The sequence below is a fragment of the Dasypus novemcinctus genome, chromosome 2 (assembly GCF_030445035.2).
Source record: "Dasypus novemcinctus isolate mDasNov1 chromosome 2, mDasNov1.1.hap2, whole genome shotgun sequence".
NCBI classification, from domain to species: domain Eukaryota; kingdom Metazoa; phylum Chordata; class Mammalia; order Cingulata; family Dasypodidae; genus Dasypus; species Dasypus novemcinctus.
The window spans coordinates 150,144,770-150,166,700 of record NC_080674.1 but is presented as its reverse complement, the minus strand read 5'-3'; the positions used below and the strand labels follow the sequence as shown (position 1 = coordinate 150,166,700).

The following is a 21,931-nucleotide window of genomic DNA, read 5'->3' as shown; positions in this document are numbered from 1 at the left end:
CTGGGGAGGGGTGAGCCCCTGGGAATGTATACAGTGAGCAGAGTATGGGGTCTGGGGAATGTGGCCACCCAGCTGCCTGAAGAAGGTCCTGTCATCCTAGGCAGGAAGCCAGATTTCCTGGGCCAGCTGCTGAAGGAGGCCTAAGCCAACTCAGGAGGTCTCCCCACTGCTCCCTGGAGTGTCCACGGTCCAGAATGGTCCAGTACCGTGAGAACATATGCTGCAAATCTCTGTACCCTTCTGAGCCCCCATTTCCGTGTTTATAAAATGGCAATGATCATATCTGGCTATTGAGAGGGATCATATGAAATCATGGGCATGAAAAGCTCTTGGCAAAACCCTATATAATGGAAGGTGTTTCTGATGACACCTATGTCACAGTTGTGGCACTATACTATGGAACTGCCATCTTGGTGTACATTTGCCTCTCTTCCACCTACTCAATGACAAAGGACTGTGTGGTTATTGTCATTTATACCCATGGTGATCCCATGCTGAATCCTTTCATCTATAGCCTCAAGAACAGGGACATGAAGCAGGCTTTAAGAGAGCTGACTAGGGCAAAATAGAATGCATATATTTTGCTACTTCGAAGAGTTTAATCATTGATTTAATAATCATGTTAAGTGCCTACTACCTGCAGGTGGTATGCTTAATTCTGTGAAGAAGGCAAAAAAAGCATAGCTTCCGTCCTCAAAAGTACTAATAGGGTTTCATAAGCAGAATAGAGAAAATTATCAACAGCTTGCCATTCTAAGAAGTTGTCTTTATCATGAAAATAACTTGTGTTATGGTTACCAATCTTAATAAATTATAAAATCCCCTCCTCCCCAAAAGAAGCATGGACTTTAGATCCCCTGGATTCAGTTCCCCCTGGGAAGCTCTTGTGACCCTGGGGAAGTGAATTTCTCTCTCTAAACTCGTTTCCTCACCTATAAAAGAGTAATGGTAGACCTATCTCATGGGGCTGTTAATAAAGATTGACTGAAATAATGAAGTTTAAGTACCTGGCCCCTATTAAACTGTGTGTGTAGTTCCATTTCTGCAAAATAATAATTTAAGTATAGTCATAGCTAAACAACTTAGAGGGTACTCTAAACTGTTAGCAATGGCTACCTCGGAGGGTGGGGAGGTTAGGTGATCTTTTTTTAAAAGGCACAAAATAATCGAATTATATTTAAAACAAAAAAGTTGCCATGGGTAAATAGATAACATCTAAACAACAGAGAAACTGAAAGCAGAGCCCGGCCCAACCCTGGGAGGCTGGAGGCTGCGCTCCCACTCGCCCTCCTCCTCGCCCCGCCCCTACCGTAGGGGCAATGAAAAGGACCCCGGCGGGGGTCTGGGGCTGCGTCCCGGGGGCCGCGTCCCTGGGAGCGACCGTGCACACCCAAGTCTCCCTCCTACCCCACAAAACCCATCTCCAACCCCCATCGCCACCGAACGGGTGTCTTCCACCATCTTTCACCTCTCACTGAGTCGAGAGGGTGGGCGGGCCCTCGACCCGGGTTCGCGCCCGAGCAGATCCCGGCGTCGGCAGCGGCCCCGCTGAGTCAGCCGCCCCCGGCGGCGCGCGCGGCGCGCGTGACCCGCGGCCACGTGACCCGCGCGGGGCGGGGCGCCTGCGCCGTCGCTGCACCCAGCGCTGGAGGTGTCCTCGTAAGTGGGGAGCGGGCAAGCTGGGACCCCGTGGAGTGCGGGGCGAAGGCCCCGGGGCGCTGGCACGGTCCTCCGGCACCCCGGCCCGGGCTCCCCGCGAGCTGCCCTGAGCCCTTCCCCGTGAGGAGCCGGAGGGACGATGGGGTCGTTACCGGGTTGGGGGGAGCACTCCTGCACCCCGCTAAGGCCGCGCCGGCAGCCTCTGCTTCCGGCCTTACGGCTCAGACTGACCTCAGTGCCTGGAGGAGTAAAACTCCCTCCTTCGGGGGCGAGCACCCCTCCCCTCGATACTGAAGAGAACACACCTCCCCTGGCAAAGCCCATCTCTTCACCTCCTCTAGTGGCCCAGGAGATGGTCGCCCGACCCCTCTTCTTGACGAAGAATCGATGGGGCAGAGACCACCAAGCCTGGCACTGGGGGCCGGGTACAGGATCGAACTGCCAGATGAGAATAGCTGGCTTTGAATACTTACTGTGTGCCTTACATTCATTCTCTTACTTAATATTACCATCGTGAAATAGGTGAGGCCCCCATTTTTACATACGAGGAAACAGGCTGAGAGCTTGGGTCATTCGACCAGAGTCCTGCTGTTGCTTAATGGAGGAACTGAGATTAGAACCCAGGACTGTCTCTCAATAGCGCCCCCTGGTGGCTATTGAAGACATTCCACCCAGCCTGTGAATTCCTCTGCGAGGTGGGAGGGTCTTCTTCCCAGCTCTGACAGCTTCAGAAGAGGGTTGTTGGTCGAAAAGGCCTTCTCGCCTTCACCCCAACCGCTTCCTTCCATTTCTCCACCCTTACCCCTTACCACTGGCTCTCTTTTGTTCCCCCTCTGCAGGACACAATGAAGCTTATCATCCTCGACGACTATTCTCAGGCCAGTGAGTGGGCAGCCAAGTACATCAGGAACCGCATCATCCAGTTTAACCCAGGGCCAGACAAGTACTTCACCCTGGGGCTCCCCACTGGTGTGTTGTGGGATGGAGAGGGTGCCATAGATGGAGGTGGAGGAAGTGGGTATCGGGTCCTAAGGACCAGGTAGGTGGGCTCTCTCAGCCGGGGGACTTCAGGGAGGACTCTGAGATACTGGTGCCATCAGAGAAAAGATCCTCCTCTCCCTCCAGCCTCGCAAAACAGAGGACTCAGCTTCCTTCGTGGATTGGCTTAGTTGCTGCCTGCTCCCGAAGGATCCCGGGGCAGAAAGGATCTTGGTTAGGCAGGAAGAACTAATTGATTTTTAGGCTACATCCTGAGTTAGCCCTTGTCAACCAGGGTTCCTAAATAGAATTCAGACCTCATGCCTTCAGGCATCCATTTCAGGTAATGAACTTATTTCTTTTCTATGCATTTAGAGTGGTACTAGCCAAGTACCATCCTGGGGAGGGAGAATTGAGAAGACAGTCACTCAGATCATTTTCTATAAGATTTAATTACATGCAGGACCTGAATGAAAAATATTCCAAGTTTCTTTGGGAAAAAAATATCACAAGGTTGCCTTTTAGAAAGATAAAGCTTTCTGACACCAGTTCCTCCAGGCAAATGTCCTGATTATTTCTTCAGCGGTGGGGTGGATTTACCCAAGTCTTCCACATGGCCCGACTTGGCCCATCCATTAGAGTGGGGTTCTTCAGACATTTTCTGTCAAGGCCAGATAGTAATTATTTCGGCTTTGTTGGCCATACCGTCTCTGCTGCAACTACTCAACTCTGCCATTGTAGTACAAAAGCAGCCATAGGGAATTTTGCAACAAAATGTACCAGTACAGCTGTTTATGGACACTGAAGTTTGAATTCATATAATTTTTGCATGTTATGAAATCTCTTCTTTTGATTTTTAAAAATCTATCTTAAAATGTAAAAACCAGTCTGAACTCGTGGGCCATACGAAAACAGGCAACAGGGTGGATTTGACCTGTGAGCCAGTCTGTCAGTCTCTGCACTGGAGGTTTGTGGGAGTTGTACTTTCCAGTACCTATGAAACCACCAGCAACTCGGGCCATGTCGTGGCTGCACTAACACTCTGTGTTCCAGTTATGCAGTGACCCAGCCTCTGCCCGGGTCGGAGTGTGGGTTTCTGCTTAAACCCTAGTGCCCCATCATTTACAGAATCAGCTCCACGCTCCTCCGCGTGGTTTTCAAGGCCCTCCGAGACCTGGCCCTTTCCCATCCGTCATGCTCGAACCAGCACAACATTTCACACAGATTCCTTGGACCATTCCTTCCCATACATGAGGCACCAGTCAGGGTTGCGGGTAGAAACCACAGAAAAGGAATTAATTGGATAGATCCTGGGGAGCTCACAAAATTGATGCAAAGTCTAGAGGTTTGGGAAATGGCAGGTGAGAGGAAGCCGGTTTGCCCTGGTATGGTTAAGGCCACATTACAGAGACAGGCTGATTATTTTGATTGAGGTGAGGGGAGTTGCCACCATCATTCATTCAGCAGATATTTACTGTATGCCCACTGTATGCCAAGTTCTAGGTGCTGGGGGTAGAGCAATGAACAAAAAGGACATAAATGCCTGCTTTCCTGCAGCTTAAATTATAGTGGGAGAAACAGACAATAAACAAGTTAATTAGTAAGATACAAAGTATGTTCAATGGTGAAAAGAGATAAGGAGAAAAGTGAATCAGGGAAGGGGGATAGGAAGTGTTTAAGCAGGGATTGGGGGTTGCAGTGCTGAATATGGTGGCAGGAAAGATCTCTCTGAGAAAGTGATATTTGAGTAAAGACCCAAAGAACCAAGAGAGGTGGCCATGCAGATACCTGCAGGAAGAGTATTCCTGACAACAGGAACAGCATGTGCAAAGGCCCTGAGGTGGAAGAGAGGTGTGCTTAGAGCAGGATGAATAAGAAAGAGGGGAGAGATAGCGAGGGGCCAGGCTGCAGTAGGTCCTTTATAAGACTGGTAATTTGAGTGAAATGAGAAGCCCTTGGTAGTTTTGAAAAGAGGAGTGACTAGTGATCTGATTTGGATTTTTGTTTGTTTGTTGTTTACCACTTTTTTTTAATCCAGTATGCAGTCAGGTTCTTGCATCTTTAATCTTTTAATCAACAGTGGTCCCCCTGCCTTTTATCATATGTGGGTTTTATGACATTAACTTTTTAATGAGTCCGGGTCACTTTTATGGTAGACTGTCCCATGTTCTCAATTTATCTGATTGTTTCCTCACAATTAGATTCAAGTTAAAAGTTTTCAGCAGGATTACCACATAGCTGATGTATGCACTTCTTTTTGTGTCACATCCAGAGGCTCATGTTACATGAGTTTCTAATTACTTGTAACTGATTGAGGTTTTGACAGGGTCCTCTGTGGCTGGGTGGAGAGTCGACTGTAGGGAGGCAGGGATGGAAGCAGGGAGAGCAGTTGGGCCAGTGCAGAGAGAATTGAAGGTGGCTGGAGGAATGGCAGAGTGGTGAGAAATGGTCAGATTCTGGATGTGTTTTGAAAGTAGAACCAATAGGCTTTGTTGACAGATTTGCCTTGAGCCACTGAAAGGATGGAGTTGCCCTTCCCAAGGTGGGGAAGACTGGCAGTAGCATGCTTGGATCCTAGACATGAGGAGCCTGAAGGGCAAGTGAATGACCTTGTCAACCTCTGTCACAGGAGGCAGGGTCAGCACCCTTTCGTGGCTGCCCTATTTCTCAGAGCCTTCAAAATGCTCATGTCTACTGTGACTCTCCAGGATAGCTATAGGGTACTTAACATTTTCAAACTGATTTTACCATGGAACCCTTTTCTCGGCATCCTCCAGGACCAGTCCTTTTAAGTGCATGGTCTGGGGCACGCTTTGCCTGGAGCAGCTCACACTAAGCACCAGTACTGTGCCGTGTTTCTGTGAATCTGCTGCTGCTTCCTCTGCCTGGAATGCACTTGGTGTTGGTATTTTTTACCTGGCTCACTTGCACACCTGAGACTCGGCTTGGGAGTTTGCTGCTCCTCGGAGAAGCCTCCCCTGGAGCCCCAGGGCTGTAGAGACCGTCAGAGCTGACACTGCTGCTCTCTATCTCCCCTCCTAGACTGAGCTCCGGCTTTGCTCTTCTGTGTCCCCATCCCGTCTGCCTGTGCCTTGCACAGAGTGATTGCTCAGGGAATATGTCACTAGTTGTCTGATGTTCACCCAGGTGCTCATCGCAGTCATTTCTGTCGTCTGTGCTGGGCACTGGGGATTCCACAGTGACCAAGACAGACACACCCCTGCCCTCCTGGAGCTTATGGTCTAGTGAGGAAATAGGCATTAAACAGACCATTAATGGAGGACAGTTGGGATTGGAGCAGTTGGGTAGAGCCTCAGATCTGGGCTCGTTTCTCTCGGATCTGACAGGTTCTCTTGTGGAGCAGCCCCGAGTCATTCCTGGGTGCCCTCTGGGCAGCTGGGATTTGGGGGCTGAAGGGGCATTCATGGCTGTGGCCTCTCTTGCAGGGAGCACCCCTCTTGGCTGCTACAAGAAGTTGATTGAATACTATAAGAACGGAGACCTGTCCTTCAAATATGTAAAGACCTTCAACATGGACGAGTATGTGGGTGAGTCTTTCTTTTTCAGGGTCCTTACCTGATTCCAGGAGAGGCCAGCGCTGAGATGGGAGTGCTCTTCTCCTCCTCACAAGCTCGGCCCTGGAGAGAAATGGGGATGCTGCAGGGAATGGGTGACGTCGGTGACAGGCTTGGTTCTCAGTACTCATCTCTTCCACGCCATAGTTTTCACAGATGTAAAATGTGGCTAATAAAGCTAACCTCAGAGACTGTAAACATTAAATTATATCATAATAGGTGAAGTGCCTTGCACATAGTAGGCACTCAGTGAACATTAGCATATCTCCTGCTCCTTTGTCTCCTCCACAGCTCCTTGCTGCTGCTTCCTAAAAGAAATGATGGCAGATGTGGTCCTGGCTGGGGTTGCCCCGTGTGTGTCTGGACTTCCTCTCCGGCGTTCACCCTCTAGCTCCCCTTTCAGCCAGGCACACTGGGAGGAATGCTGAGACTGGTTTCCTGTCCTTTAGTGTGAAAAAGCTCCTACACCTTGGTCTTTCATTGCTGCCTTCCCTGCCCCCATCACTTTGCAATGACTTCACTTTAATTTTTTTTTTTAAGCTTTTTTTTTTATTTATCTCCCCTGCCTCTAGTTGTCTGCTCTCTGTGTCCATTCGCTATGTGTTATTCTGTGGGAATCTGTGTTTCTTTTTGTTGCATCGTCTTGTTGTGTCAGCTCTCCGTGTATGTGCAGCGCCATTCCTGGGCAGGCTGCACTTTCTTCGTGCTGGGCGGCTCTCCTTACGGGGCGCACTCCTTACGCGTGGGGCTCCGCTACAGGGGAGACACCCCTGTGTGGCAGGGCACTCCTTGTCCGCATCAACAGTGCACATGGGCCAGCTCACCACACAGGTCAGGAGGCCTGGGGTTTGAACCTTGGACCTCCCATGTGGTAGACAGACACTCTATCCGTTGGGCCAAATGCGCTTCCCTGGCTTCACTTTAAACATTCTTTTGTTTTCCTTCCTGGCTGATGAAATCATTTTTGGGAAACCCCGACATAATTCTCTTCTGCTACCTGGTGTTCAAGTCACAGGGGCATAGCTGGGGTTAAAGGTGGGGTGGGAGGCACAGGTGAGGGGTGTGCTTGCTTCTCTGCCCCGATGGGCCTCGCATCCCCAGCTTGGCTAGACCACCTCCAGAAGTCCACAGTGGCCCTAGGCTCCAGCCCTGTTTTGCAGGTAGTGGCAGTGGGTAGGCATTTACGGACACCAGCCTAGCCTAGCCTGGGTTGCTGAGCTTCAGAGAGCTGCCCCCTGAGAGCGTCTCTGGGTCTGAGGGTATCCGGGCGTCCCTTTGGTGAGGAGGACTCCGCCTTAGCCTGGGGGTGACTGTGTGTGGCTGTGTCTCCACAGGCCTTCCTCGAGACCACCCAGAGAGTTACCACTCCTTCATGTGGAACAACTTCTTCAAGCACATTGACATCCACCCAGGAAATACCTATATCCTGGATGGGAATGCAGCTGACCTGCAGGCTGAGTGTGAGTCCTTTGAAGAGAAGATCACAGCTGCAGGCGGGATTGAGCTGTTTGTTGGAGGTGAGCTTGACACTCTGCAGTCCCTGTCCTGGAGCAGGCCTAGGGTGGCTAGAACACATGGGAAGGAGAAGGACAAGCCACCATCTCTGTCCCCAAACAGCTTCCTCTGTCTGTGTTCGTGACTGTGTGGAGACCAGGAAGGCATAGATAGTGGGAACCCCAGGTCCCTGTCCTGGCCCTGTCACTCAGTGACTGTGTCATCTTGGACATCTCCCCTCTCTGTACCTTGTCTGTGAATTGTCTCTGGGATCCTGCCTGTACCCCAGTTTTTATGGATCAGTCATGGAACCTATCTTAACATTGAAAATCACAGACTCATATAGTTCTAGAAGATCCCAAGATACAGGCCTACATGCTATAGTTGCCAGGAGATTAGTAACGTGACGTGCCCAAGGTCACCATCCAGTGAGCAGCGGAGCAGAGGCGGGACCTGGGGTGTCTGCCTCTCAGATTCGTGCTCATCTCTGCCCTGGGCTGCCATTTTATGTTTCCATCTATTTTGCCACCTCTAGAGTCAGCCATGGGAGTGCAGTGGACTGCGTTTCACTGCTTCAAGGTGGGGAGGAGGGCAGGAGCTCCCATTTTCTGAGATTGTAATGAGCCTGACTGGGTTCTCCGTGTATTTTAATCACTGTAGCTCTATCCCTGCAGCAGGACCCTCTAACCACAGGCAGTGGGCACAGAGAAGTTACACTTCTCAATGACCAGGGGAAACAAACTATTTGGAGTAGTCCCTTACATAGCTTTTTGAGGGTGGCTGAAAGTTAATAATGCGTGTGTACCTCAGCCAGGAATGAGAGCGGAGCCTCATGTGCTTAAGGTGTATCTCCCCAGAGTGGGGGGTGAGCAGAAAGACACATTTTTCAAGGATTTCTTCAGACCCTAGTTAAGGAAGGAGAGATGGTCTGCTCTTGAGATCTTGAACCCTGGGGCTCACAGGGCTGCCCTGGCTGTCTCTCCGTGCAGGCATTGGCCCCGACGGACACATCGCCTTCAACGAGCCGGGCTCCAGTCTGGTGTCCAGGACCCGTGTGAAGACACTGGCCATGGACACCATCCTGGCCAACGCCAGGTTCTTCAATGGGGAGCTCGCCAGGGTGCCCACCATGGCCCTGACGGTGGGCGTGGGCACCATCATGGATGCTCGGGAGGTAAGGGCGCAAGGGCCGCGGGCCTCGGGGGGTCAGACCCAAGCTTCTGTTAATGTTGAATTATACAGCTACTGCCTGAGTACATTCTTTTTCAAGATGAAGACATTATAGATAAAGGCTAAAATTTCAACTGACCTTATCACCATTCACCTTCCTCTTCAAAGGTGCCTTTGTTCCCGGTGTGATGTGAATCCTTTCAGCACGTTTTCTGTGCCTTAGACTATGTAGGAGGCAGGCTCCCTCTGCTACCTAAAGATACTTTGTTTGTAGCCCAGGGCTCAAGGGTTAATAAACGTAGCAAAGGGTGATTAAAATATAATATATCCTGAACTGAATTTAATGATGTTTTCCCTAGGTTTCATTTGAATTTTTTGCAGTTCTAATTTCCTTACTTTCATTAGAATTTCAGAAGCATTTTTTCTTTTTGAGATACATTCAATGGGAAGCAACTAGACATTTTAGCTTCCCATTTCTTTGCCCGAGAATGTAAACAAGCATCTAAATCAGTGAAAAAGTTCCCTGTTTAAAGTGAACTTTTGTGAAATGATTGGCGGCACACAGGTTTTTGTTCGATGACCTTGAATCAGGTAGGTCACTGCCATTTTGGGCCCTTTTGGAGGCTGTGCTTATCATTGAGAGTATCCTGATCTGGAAAAGGACCTGCGGCTGGAAATAATGAAAATCCTTGTATTAGCCAAAGGTGCTGATGCAAAATACCTGAACTCTATTGACTTTTATAAAGGGTATTTATTTGGGTTAGAAGCTTACAGTCACAAGGCCCTAGAGTCCAACTCAAGGTACCGTAAGAGTTCCTTTCTCACCCAACGTCATTGGCCACACGTTGGAGCAAGATGGCAGGCAGTGTCTGAGGGTTCAGCCTGCCTTCTTCCTCTTAAGGCTCTGTGGTGCCAGCTTCTTCTGGTCTCAACAGTAGGTTGGCATAAGGCTCGTCTCTCTCCCTGAAGCTCATTTCTTCCTGAGGTCAGCTGCTCTGGTCTCCACAAGGTTAGCTGTAGACTATCAGGGATTTCTCTCTTCCCAGGGACGTGTCTATGGAACATTCTCTTCCAGTGTGTTCTTCTCTGTGTGTTTACTTGAGCTTCTGTTTTATCCCCAGGGGGGCTGGAACTTGATGCTGAGTTGTACTCCTAATAACGTGGTTGGATGAGAACCCTAATTGTAACATAATTTAATCAGACATCTCAGCTGAATCTAATACCATCAAAAGGTTATCACACCAGAGGAACCGACTAGTTAACAAACATAATCTATGTTTCTTTTTGGAATTCATAAACAATACCAAACTGCCACAATCTTTTTCTGCAGTAAGTTCTGGATTGCCAAGGGGTTACATTCTCCCTTTGCTTCTACTTTCTTATCTTTTAAGAAAGGAATAATAAATCCTGTTCACAACTCCATGGTACCAGTGAGTTAAAAAGAAAGGAAATCAAAACAAAACAAAACAAAAAGGAAATCTGTAGAGGTGAGTCCTGTAGAATCAATTCCCTACACTCAGTTTCTCTGATATTTTAACTGTTCAGGGACGTCTGTGCCTTTGTTTTATTTAAACGGAAAGCATTGCAACCCCAGAGTTCCACAGGTCTAATGCTCTAAACTTCAGGTGACCAGTTAAGGGGGAGCCTTCTGGGATTAAATCTTAGAGCCCCCACAGACAACTCACCATTGCGTCCAGACCCCTTTTTTAGGTAATGCAGATTAGGATCCCACTTTCATAGATTTTGACTGTGAAAACTCACCTAACCGAGGACCATGTGGGCCCCACTGTCAGAACTGATGAGATGAGAAGCACGGACCTTCTTAAGCCACATCTCTTCACAGGCACTTTCATGTTCATCATCGGCGACGCTGGGAAGCACTGTCATAGTGGTCCAGAGTGCAGGCTTTGGGGTCAGACATGCCAAGTCAAATCCCAGGTGCCCTGTCTCTTAGCTTTGAGGCCTTGGACAAGTCATTTAGACCCCACCCCCTCCAAAGCCCTATTTCCATATCATGTAAGGGGTGATAATGATGCAACCTCATTTATTTGATAAAGCACATGGAGCACTGAGCACAGAGTATGTGGCATGGTAACTAATTCTAGCGTTACATTGTTAAAAAATAACAATCCTCACATCCCTTTGGGGTGATTAGACTAGAATTCCGGGGTCTGGACTTCCAGTGCCCGTGCTCATACTCCTCCATGACAGCCTTATGTTCTCATCCCAGGTGATGATCCTCATCACGGGTGCGCACAAGGCGTTTGCTCTGTACAAGGCCATTGAGGAGGGCGTGAGCCACATGTGGACTGTGTCTGCCTTCCAGCAGCATCCCCGCACAGTGTTCGTGTGTGACGAGGATGCCACCCTCGAGCTCAAAGTGAAGACTGTCAAGTATTTCAAAGGTGAGGGAGGGGTGGGGAAGGGGTGGGTCTGGGGGTAGGCGGTCAAGTTCAGGCTGTGCTAGGGTGAGGAGTGGACCTGGCTGTCATGATCTGGCCATTTTAATCAAGTTACAATTTTGGGAAAAAATCAAACCCTACAGTCTCCCAAAACACAGTCATTCTTTCTCTCCCATCTATGAGTCCACAGCCTATGTGATTGATTTCCTTGCAGTAGGATGATGGACCTTTCCAGATTACATACAGGCCTTTCCCCTCCAGGCCAGAAACGAAACTACCTATCGTGACCATCTTTTTTGTCATTTACTTAGTTTAATAGGAAAATACTGCTCCAAGCAAACTACTGTGAAAATCTGCATTAACTTGGCAGGTAGATTAGGAATTTGTTCTTTGCTGCAAAGATTAGCCTTTAAATAGTCGACTCCTCTAAGTGATTGAATTTATAGAAGTTCCATGAAATGTAGTGCTCATTGGGAATAGCAGATTTTTTTTCCTACTCTCAGGGTGTCTTTCATTTCAGTGTCACAGAAAAGATGATGGATGTCAGTTCTAAGACAAAATTTAAGAACTCTGGGATGTTGTTCTTAATCGTGGAACTCTGCCTCTACCTAAAAGTTAACCATTTTCTGTTTTTAATTTTTTGTAGGTTTAATGCTTGTTCATAACAAGTTGGTGGACCCCTTGTACAGTATCAAAGAGAAGGAAACAGAGAAAAGCCAATCTTCCAAGACACCATACAGCGATTAGCCTGTGCTAAACCTTGTATCAAGTACCTCATAGGAATGGGCAGGCTCTTCTGGAAATTGTCATTAGGAGAACAGAATTGTATTTCTTTAATTCAGTATTGTTATTCCAGATAAGTGGATGAATCTGTTGTTCTTGGCTCTGAGGCTTGAAGCCTTGTCCTGAGGTTCAGCTACAGGGAGAGTGACTTGCTTGTAACTACAGATTCAGAAAAAATATCTGGAAAATGTGTTCCATCATTTTGGTGTCTGCCACACCTGGGTTAGGAATTTTAACTTTTTGTTCTGCCTCTGACACTGTTCTCCTGTACAACACACTCCCTTTAGGATCCTCTTACATGCCAGGTCTCAAGTGAGAGGGAATTAGGGGCTTGTGTATATTGCACAGAACCTCTTTGGAGAGTCTTGAGAGCCCCTCTTGTGCAGGCCTGCCACCTTATCTGAGAATCACTGTACTAGATTAACGTCTAAAGTAAGTATAAGGAAACAATCCCTCTGGTCAGTAATAAGTGCCATGGAAAGAAACACTCACTCACTTCCTCCCAGAATTATTTCCCCCTGCTCTCAGAGCTGACCTTTTATGAACTTGGAGGACTCCTGGGGGAGGATTTAAATGGGGGCAGGGGACTAAACAGAAGACTTCTGCTGATGAACGCAGAGCCCCAGTAGGCCTGGCCACGTCAAACCCCTCTCCCTTAGGAACCCTCTGATACCAGGAGGAGGAAGGTGGAAACCCTTTTCCCACCAGAGCCCTGTGTTTTTATTCAGAGGTCTCACTGGGTCTCTTCAACTGTACACTCATTAAAAGGTCAGAGGTCCACTGGGACAACAGATGCTGCCAGTTTCAATGTTGGTGTTCAGTCAAGGTGACAGGAGCCAGGACAAGCAGCCCAGGTGTGAGTTTAGATACAAAATGTGAGACATGCTGTTGTACCCATAAGAGCCAAGCCTCAAAACAAAATACATTATTCTAAAGCTGCCTCATTAGTTTCCCCACCGGCAACACTCTGTCCTTCTAAGAACCTCTCAGGTTCATGTGATCTAAGGTTTCCAGCACATTAGCAAGTACAACCCCTCTATTTGTCCTTCACCCTTTCTTCATAAGATGAGTCTATTGCTCTGCCTTCTTTTTAAGCCTTCATGGAGTGGATGCTGCCTTCTCCTGCCTGTCTTTGTGCCTATCTGAAACTGCTGCTGCCTCTATTTCTGAGAAAGACTCTCTAGAGCTTGGCTTAGGCCTCTCTTTTACATGCTGTTTGGTACCGGCATTTTGTCTTAAGCTTTTATACGTGATTGTGTTGTCATTCTGTTTTAAGCTAATGGATCAAAGGACTTGTTTACAATGTGATTATTTTCTATTAAATCCAGTATTTTCAAATGTGTCATTTGTGGATGTCTATCCCCCCCTCCGAGGACAGAAGGTGATTTCTTGGTTGATATTTTTATATTTTGTAAATAGCTGATGAGCAGAGCTTCACATTCACGCCTCACAACAGTTCTGAAGGAAGGTTACAGTCATAGAAAATCTCTTTTAATCTCTTCACCACCAGGGTGAAAAATAATCAAAATACTTAAACACTGCCCAATGGAGCAGCAATTCCCCAAGTGCAAGGGCAAAGACCAGTGAAGAAGGATGGTCCAATGATGGGCCCTTGATACTTAGTACTATGCTTAGGAACCTTGTGTGCTTGAAATTTCAAATAGGCTTAGAGCTGCAGGATGCCTAAGAGTTACCTCCTGAGAGCCTCCATGTTGCTCAAATGTGGCCACTCTAAGCCTAGCTCAGCATATAAATGCATTACCTTCCCCCCAGCATGGGACAGGACTCCCGGGGATGAGCCTCCCTAGCACTGAGGGATTTTTACCAAGTGCCAGCTGGTGATGCAACTAGAAAAAGACATTGAATAAAAGGAGGAAATGGTAAATGAGTTTATATGGCTGTGGGACTTCAAAGTGAGTCAGGAGGTCATCAGAAGGGTTGCGCTCATGCCCATCTCAGCAGGATCTCAGAGACAACCGAAGTAGATACAATCCCAAGTAGTGGTGCTCCTGAGGGCTATGGAGACACCCAGGTACTACATGATGGCAGATGGCTCTAGAGTTAAGTGCCTTGACAGTGGGCCCTACTTTGGAATTTGTGCTCCTGAGTGTGATGGAGTTGGACTCGGATGTGACTTCTCTACACATGCCTCTTCTGTGACTTTTACTGAACCTGTGGTTGGTGTTTACTCAGGAGATTTCATTTTTTATTTATTTTTAAAGATTTATTTTCTCTCTCTCCCCTTCCCCTACCCTGCCCCAATTGTCTGCTCTCTCTGTCCATTTGCTGTATGTTCTTTTTGTCCACTTCTGTTGTCAGCAGCACGGCAGCTGTGTCAGCTCTCCGTGTACGTGGTGCCACTCGTGGCAGGCTGCACTTTTTTTTTTTTCGCTCTGGGTGGCTCTCCTTACGGGGCACACTCCTTGCACATGGGGCTTCCCCACATGGGGACACCCCTGTGTGGCAGGGCACTTGCGCACATTAGCACTGTGTGTGGGCCAGCTCCACACAGGTCAAGGAGGCCCGGGGTTTGAACCGCGGACCTCCCATGTGGTAGTCGGACACCCTATCCACTGGGCCAAGTCTGCTTCCCAGAGATTTTAATCTCTGGACTAACTGAGTGCTGGCTGGGCCCCGAGCCTTAGCAGAGTTGCAGCACCTACTCTCCAGTTTGTTGGACTTGCCCATGTCAACTAACAGAAGGTGGGGATGGTCAACAACCATGCCACGGAACTGAGAGATTCTATAACTGCAAGCAGAATTCCATCCTTCAGTCATGTGGGATCTAAGCCCCCTCTCAAGTTAGAGGCAGAGTGAGCATTGCCATCCCAGGGTCATCAGGATGGAGGAATAAAATATGATTAGAGTGGACTTACTGATATTCTACTATAGAATTATTGTGACACTAGTAATGGAAGAAACTGTATCATTAATGTGGAGACAGTAGCCATGGGAGTTGTTGAGGGCAGGGAGAGGGAAGAAGAGGTGTGATACAGGGGCATTTTCGGGACCTGGAGTTGTCCTGTATGATATTGCAGGGACAGATGCAGGACATCATACATCCTGCTATAACCCACTGAATGGACTGGGAGAGAGTGTAAACTACAATGTAAACTATAATCCATGTGGTGCAGCAGTGCTCCAAAATGTATTCACCAAATGCAATGAATGTGCCACAATGATAAAAGAACTTGGTGATGTGGGAGGAGTGGGTGGAGTGAGGAGTGGGGGTATATGATATCCTCTTATATTTTTTAACATAACATTTTGTATGATCTATGTATCTTTAAAAATTTTTTAATTCTATTAAAAAATACTTTATAAAAATGAAGTATCTGTAAAAAAAATCAGAGGCATGAGCAGATGTGCAAAAGTAAATTGTCATGTTATTGTGATCCAAGCAAGAAAAGAGCTGTTGAAAAGAATTAAGGCAGATTTGTGACAGAGATGTAAAAACTGCAAGGTATGGAAAAATAAGTAATATATCCAGTTTTTGTATTTTTAAAAAGCCAATATAATGGAACATCTTAGGTCAACGTAACCTATCAAGAATGTACAAGTTGGAAGAAGCTTTTACTTTTATTGGAATATAACATACATACTGCAAAATTCACCCATTTTAAATATAAATCCAGTGATTTTTATTTTTAATTTCTCTCCCCTTCCCCCATCCAGGTGTCTGCTCTCTGTGTCCATTCGCTGCTTGTTCTTCTGTGACCGCTTCTATCCTTATCAGCGGCACCAGGAATCTGTGTTTCTCTCTGTTGCAATTCATCACCACAGTCTATTTCCATCATCTCCAAAAAGTCCCTATCCTACGCCCAGCCCAAGGCAACCACTGATGTGCTTTCAGTCTGCAGATTTCCCTTTCCTGGACATTCTAATAAGTCACATTACATGAAGCCTTTTGTCTGGCCACTTCCACTAAGCATACTGTTATTGAGGTTTATCCATACAACAGGTAGCAGTAAGTCTGTTCTTTCACTGTACCCTCAAGAAGGATTTAAATTTTAGGTGTTACAAAAAAAAAAAAAAAGCAATATTAGAATGAAATGAAAAAGGATTTAGTGATGACAGCTCAACTGGAAAGCTCAGTATGATAACTAAGGACTTTAAAAAGAAGGGCTTTCCCAGGCCTGTGACTCCCTGGTGGCCCAGCAGCGCTGTCACCTGCTGCAGCTAGTGCTTGCACGGATCAGGTGGGATGTGCATCCCTGGGCCAGAGCGGAACCCCTCATACCACTCAGCACTCCTTGGAGAGTAGCTAAGTTTCTGTTTTGGGCCAGGAATAATAACAGGACTGGAATATCTTACTGGCAGAAAACAAGAGTGCTTTCAAAAATGGCTAGAGGGAAAAGCAGCCAAATTAATGGGGGTCCCTGTTGGCCAGGTGACAAGCTGATCAAAAAGGAAAATTATTAAGTATCACTAATCGGGACAAGTAGAATTTGTAAAACACCAAGTCTAATAATCAAAAAGGGAATATTTAAGTGTACATAGAGTTATGTCACAAAGAGTGGCTAGAATGTGTTTCAACCTTTACTACATTTGGTTAAGTGGTGGAATGTTGATGTAATAGGTATGCCCTATTAAGTATGTCTATCTCAAGTCATGATGGATTTAACAAGAACCTGTCACTCTTTTCCCCAGATAAATCAGTGGCTTATTCGTCAGCTGTCTGCTAAAATGGCATTTAGCAAAGAGATTTTCTCTGATCTTCCTATGTAAAGTAGCAACCTCAATTCCCTATCCACCTTATGCTGCTTTATTTTCTCAGAACCATTTGCTACCTGACATGTATTTTGTTTCCCTCTAAATGTACACTCCGTGAGGTAAATGCTTTTTAAATACTACTTTATTCCATTCCTGTAACAGTGACTTGATAGCTAGAAGGCACCCATTATTTGTTGACTTGAATTATATAGTTGTCCCCATGAATAGTGATCATACATGATAACCAGGTAGCATATTATATGATAATAGATTGGCCAATGGGCCTACTGAAGAGATCTAACTTTGCAAATTTGATGCCCCTTTCCTGGGAACCAAAATCTTTACTGACCGTGATGAGATGCTGGCCAAGCATGCATACATTTTCAAGAAGATATACTGTGGGGAAACGGGCTTGGCCCAGTGGTTAGGGCATCCGTCTACCACATGGGAGGTCCGCGGTTCAAACCCCGGGCTTCCTTGACCCGTGTGGAGCTGGCCCATGCGCAGTGCTGATGCGTGCAAGGAGTGCCGTGCCACGCAGGGGTGTCCCCCGCGTAGGGGAGCCCCACGCGCAAGGAGTGCGCTCAGTAGGGAGAGCCGCCCAGCGTGAAACAAAGTGCAGCCTGCCCAGGAATGGTGCTGGCCACACGGAGAGTTGACGCAGCAAAAAGAGACACAGATTCCCGTGCCGCTGACAACAGCAGAAGCGGACAAAGAAACAAGATGCAGCAAATAGACACAGAGAACAGACAACAAGGGTCGGGGTGGGGGGGAGAGAAATAAATAAATCTTAAAAAAAATATATATATATATATATATACTGTGAATGATAATGAGTTATAAAGTAATGGGCAAGTAAAACAGAACATACTAATTTGGATCTCAAGGGAGCCCATGACACCAGCGGGCAATCATACTACAGCTCCCTAGTCCAGTCAGTTTCCTAGAAGATAAGTTCAAAAGGCCTCAAGCCTCTAATTCCTCTTCCCCAGCTTCCCTCTCAGTCTATGAAAACAGCAGCAGTCGGAAAAGAACTTTCACACTGTCCCATGATCCCACACCCCCACCTGCTAGCCCTGCTCTCATACTCTGCCTTTTTCAGGTTACTTGTTCCTTGCCTGATCCTTCAGGCACTAGATCCCATCCTCTCTTGTCTAGTAGAGTACACTGCTCCAGCACTGCTTTCTCACCTACAGCATCCCACTGTCCTTCTCTCCTGGATTACTCCCATCAACAGACAAAACAACCTTTTAAAAAACAAAACATAACAAAACTGTATATGGGAACATATTTTTTACATAACTTTTCTGTAAACCTACAACTTCTATAATTGTAAAAAAAAATTACAGTAAAACAAAATAAAATCTTAATGAAACAAAGCTCACTATCCCATCTGTCCCCTCCAGCTACAGCCTCATTTCCCTGATCACCTTTAATAGTAAGATTCCTCCAGTTACGCACACTCTAATTCCTCTTCCCCATTCTCTCACGCTCAATTGAAACGGCACTCGTCAAAGGTAACAGTGACTTCTGCATTGATTGCTAAGTCAATTCTTAGTCCTCTTATTACTTGACCTATCTGCAACATTTGACACAGCTGAGCACTCCCTCCTCAAACTTGGCCTGGCTTCTAGGACACCACATTCTGCTGTTTTTCAACCATGCTGGCCACTTTCTCCTTTGCTGGTTCCTCATGTCCTTGAGTTTTTAGTGTCTGGAGTGGCCCCAAAACTCGTGGTTTTAATACCGTCTCTACCTGAACTCCCACATTTACATCTCCAGCCTAAGGTTCTCCAATATCTAACCACCTATTTAATACCTACACTGGTATAACTACTAGACATTGTAAAGCCAATATCTTCACAACTAAATACCTTATCTATCACTGCAAACCTGTGCTACCCATATGTTTCTCCATCTCAACTGCTCAGATAAAAACACATTGGAATCAATTCTGATGTCTTCTTTTCTCAAATTTTACATCCAATCTATCAGCAAATCCTTCAATCTATCAGCTTTACCTTCAAAATATGCAGAGAATCTGACTACTTCTCAAGATTCCAGCTGCTGGCATACTGGTACCAGCCACTGTGTTCCTCAGCTGAGTTACTGTAATGGTCTCTTCACTGGTCTGTTACCTTGCTCACCCAGCTCCCCTAAAATGTAAGTCTGATCCTATCACTCCTCTGCTCAAAACCTCCCGAAGCTTTCCCCTCTCCAGAAGCCAAAGTTCACACAAGGCCCTACAGAATATGCAGCACACCCCACTCCCACCCCATCTCTTGCGATTCTCCCTTTCTCAGTGGGCCTCCTCACTTACTGGCCACCATGCTTCTCCTGGAGCCCTCTAAGCATGCTGTCTCTCTGCCTGGAATTCTCTTCTCCCATGTAGCCACAATTTTCACTCCCACTTTGCCAAGCCTTTGTTCAAGCGCTACTTTGAGGAAGTCTTATGTCTTCGCTGTTTAAAATTCCAACATCACCCTTCCACTCTGTATTCCTTCCTCTCCTAATTTCATTCCTTCCTCCAACTTCTCTCCATAGCACTTATCTTCTCATGAACCATTTAATTCACTTCTATTCTGTTTCTCTCCACCAGAATTTAAGATTCATGAGGGCAGGGAGATTTATGTGTGTTTTGTTCACTGCTACCTTCTCAGCACCTAGAAAAACGTTAAGACCCATAGAGAGGTTCTCAATAAATATTTATTAAATGGATGAATTCCAGGAAATGCAATAGGTTGCAAGAAGTGCAATGGAACTGGGAATAAGACAACCACTTTTTAAGTTTTACATGCATTTAGGTTTAGTTGAAGGTGGTTTTTTTTTTTAACAAAGAGAAAATAGAGATCTGAGCAAAGAAAAGAAGCAACCGTGTTCACTTTTACTTAGCAACTTCATTATCAGAATCTCACTACTTTGACAATGTGTACAATCTTTTCCAAAGTATACCCTAACTCACAGAAAGATGGGCATCTTTGGGATGGTAAATATTCGGGTGGTCTGAGTAGAAAGGACAATAATTGTGCAAAGATTAGACTATGGGTGCTGAAAGTTGATAATGAACATAAACATTTCTTAAGACCGCAAACCCTCAGCTGTGTCTGCTGCCCAATTTTTTTTTTTTATTCAGACAAAATTCAGGGAGCAAACTATGTGGTGACTCTCAGCAGTGTCTGAGGGTACCACAGTGTTACAGTTCCTCAGTCCTACTAAAGAGCTATATATAACTCAATTTCTTTACTTCTGTGACTGCAGGAGTGATGCTTTCTTATGTAACAGTTGGATAAGATGTCATCTATGGTTCAAGTACAGTTTTAAGTGGCCTGAAATTTTTTGGTTATATTGCTGTTCCTGCTTGGCTGGTATCATTAGATGTCATTTGTCTATCAAGGTATATAACAGCCTAAAATGAAACAAAATGATGAAAATTAAATTCCCAGAAATTAAACCTGCCTCTAACAAAATACTATTCCTATCGCAACCATTTACTATATTTATAACATGGGAACTGCTGCCACCAGCTGGTGACTTCATAACAAAGTTAATACTTGGTAGGAAATCCACAATTGTAGTCATCACTTTTCAATTCCAGTCTGAAATAGGCAGCCATACAGATAATTTTATGATTTATCATATCTAATTAACTCTTATCACTCTTGACAGAATAATAAACAATAAGTATATTGAGGGACTTTTAATGCAAACTAGATCCCTCTAGTACTAAAAATCAACCTTGATGACAATGCTACAGGTCGAGGAACAGAGTTGCCAAGGCTTTTCTCTAGCGCTCACATTTCTGTTCTCCACCTCCTCAAACGGAAGGGATGCATCCATGAAACATTCATTCACTTACTTGATTCAGTATATAGCTGGGATGGATGGCTAATCCTTTCAGGCCACTCAGAGCCTTGTGGGTCCAGCTGACCCATGGCATGACCTAATCAACTTGTCCAACACTTAAAGATTTCCTCATGTAGCTGACCAGGAAAATGACCATAACAGGTACTCAGCCTAAAACCTAAACAGCCAGTGAAGTTCCTGAGAAATAACTGACTTAAAGCTACAAAAAGACCTGAATCAAAAGAATCTCATTTGTTTGCTGAGCCTGGTAGGATTAAGTAATCAGTATTTTTTTTTATCCCTCCCCATCCCCTCAGAACATCTGATAACTGTTATCATTATATCATAAGTTCTTCCATTACTACAATAATAATTCTATTTTGGCCCATGTTTGTATCCTTCTTTATATTTATTCATTCCCCAATCTGGAGGATTTAGGAATGGTGATACCTACTCTGCTTTAGATTGACAGTGGGTATAGATCTTCTGGGACAGATAGAAGGAACTGTATTGCTTGCAGTTGCAAATACCCTTTGCTTTTTATTTTCTTTTTTTAATGAGTTTTTTTTTAAGTTGGGTTTTTTACTTCTATCTATCTATCTATCTATCTATCTATCTATCTATCTATCTATCTATCTATCTATCTATTTCTCTCCTCTTCCTCCCCACCCCGGTTGTCTGTTCTCTGTGTCTATTTGCTGCGTCTTCTTTGTCCACTTCTGTTGTCAGCGGCATGGGAATCTGTGTTTCTTTTTGCTGCGTCATCTTGTTGTGTCATTTCTCCTGGTAGGCAGCGCCATTCTTAGTCAGGCTGCACTTTCTTTGGCGCTGGGTGGCTCTCCTTACAGGGTGCACTCCTTGTGTGTGGGGCTCCCCTACGTGGGGACACCCCTGCGTGGCAGGGAACTCCTTGCGCACATCAGCACTGTGCATGGGCCAGCTCCACACGGGTCAAGGAGGCCCGGGGTTTGAACCGCGGACCTCCCATGTGGTAGATGGATACCCTAACCACTGGGCCAAGTCCGCCGCCCACCCTTTGCTTTTTGAGATGAGGGTTGTCCTGGGTGAGTCCAATGAACTGGAGAGCAGGTATTCATTGCTAAGTAATCAGTATTTAAGAAAGCTTTTCAGCTCCTGATAATCCAGGTGCATCAAGGTATAATGGGTCTTTATATAATGCTATCAATAAAAATAGATGGGACAGCTGTTACAGCCAAGAAGCACCTAAAAGAACATGATGACTAAATGCAATGTGGTATCCTGGATAGGATCCCATGGACATTAGGTGGAAACAGGAAATCTGAATCAAGTATG

At 46.1% G+C, this 21,931-nt stretch overlaps 1 protein-coding gene across 2 annotated transcripts; it reads left to right on the top strand.

Moving 5' to 3' along the window:
• Positions 1-1,586: 1,586 nt before the first annotated feature.
• Positions 1,587-13,399, top strand: GNPDA1 (glucosamine-6-phosphate deaminase 1). Of its 2 annotated transcripts, none has more exons than XM_004452612.4 (7): positions 1,587-1,659; positions 2,499-2,628; positions 6,084-6,185; positions 7,547-7,729; positions 8,696-8,880; positions 11,107-11,281; positions 11,925-13,399. In XM_004452612.4, the coding sequence occupies exons 2-7, from the start codon at positions 2,505-2,507 to the stop codon at positions 12,023-12,025; spliced, it is 870 nt and encodes a 289-aa protein (XP_004452669.1). In that variant the 5' UTR covers positions 1,587-1,659; positions 2,499-2,504; the 3' UTR covers positions 12,026-13,399. The 2 variants fall into 2 exon arrangements, with proteins under 2 accessions (XP_004452669.1, XP_071066446.1); XM_071210345.1 differs by having other exon boundaries at positions 1,595-1,659; positions 2,499-2,602; positions 6,034-6,185.
• Positions 13,400-21,931: the final 8,532 nt, after the last annotated feature.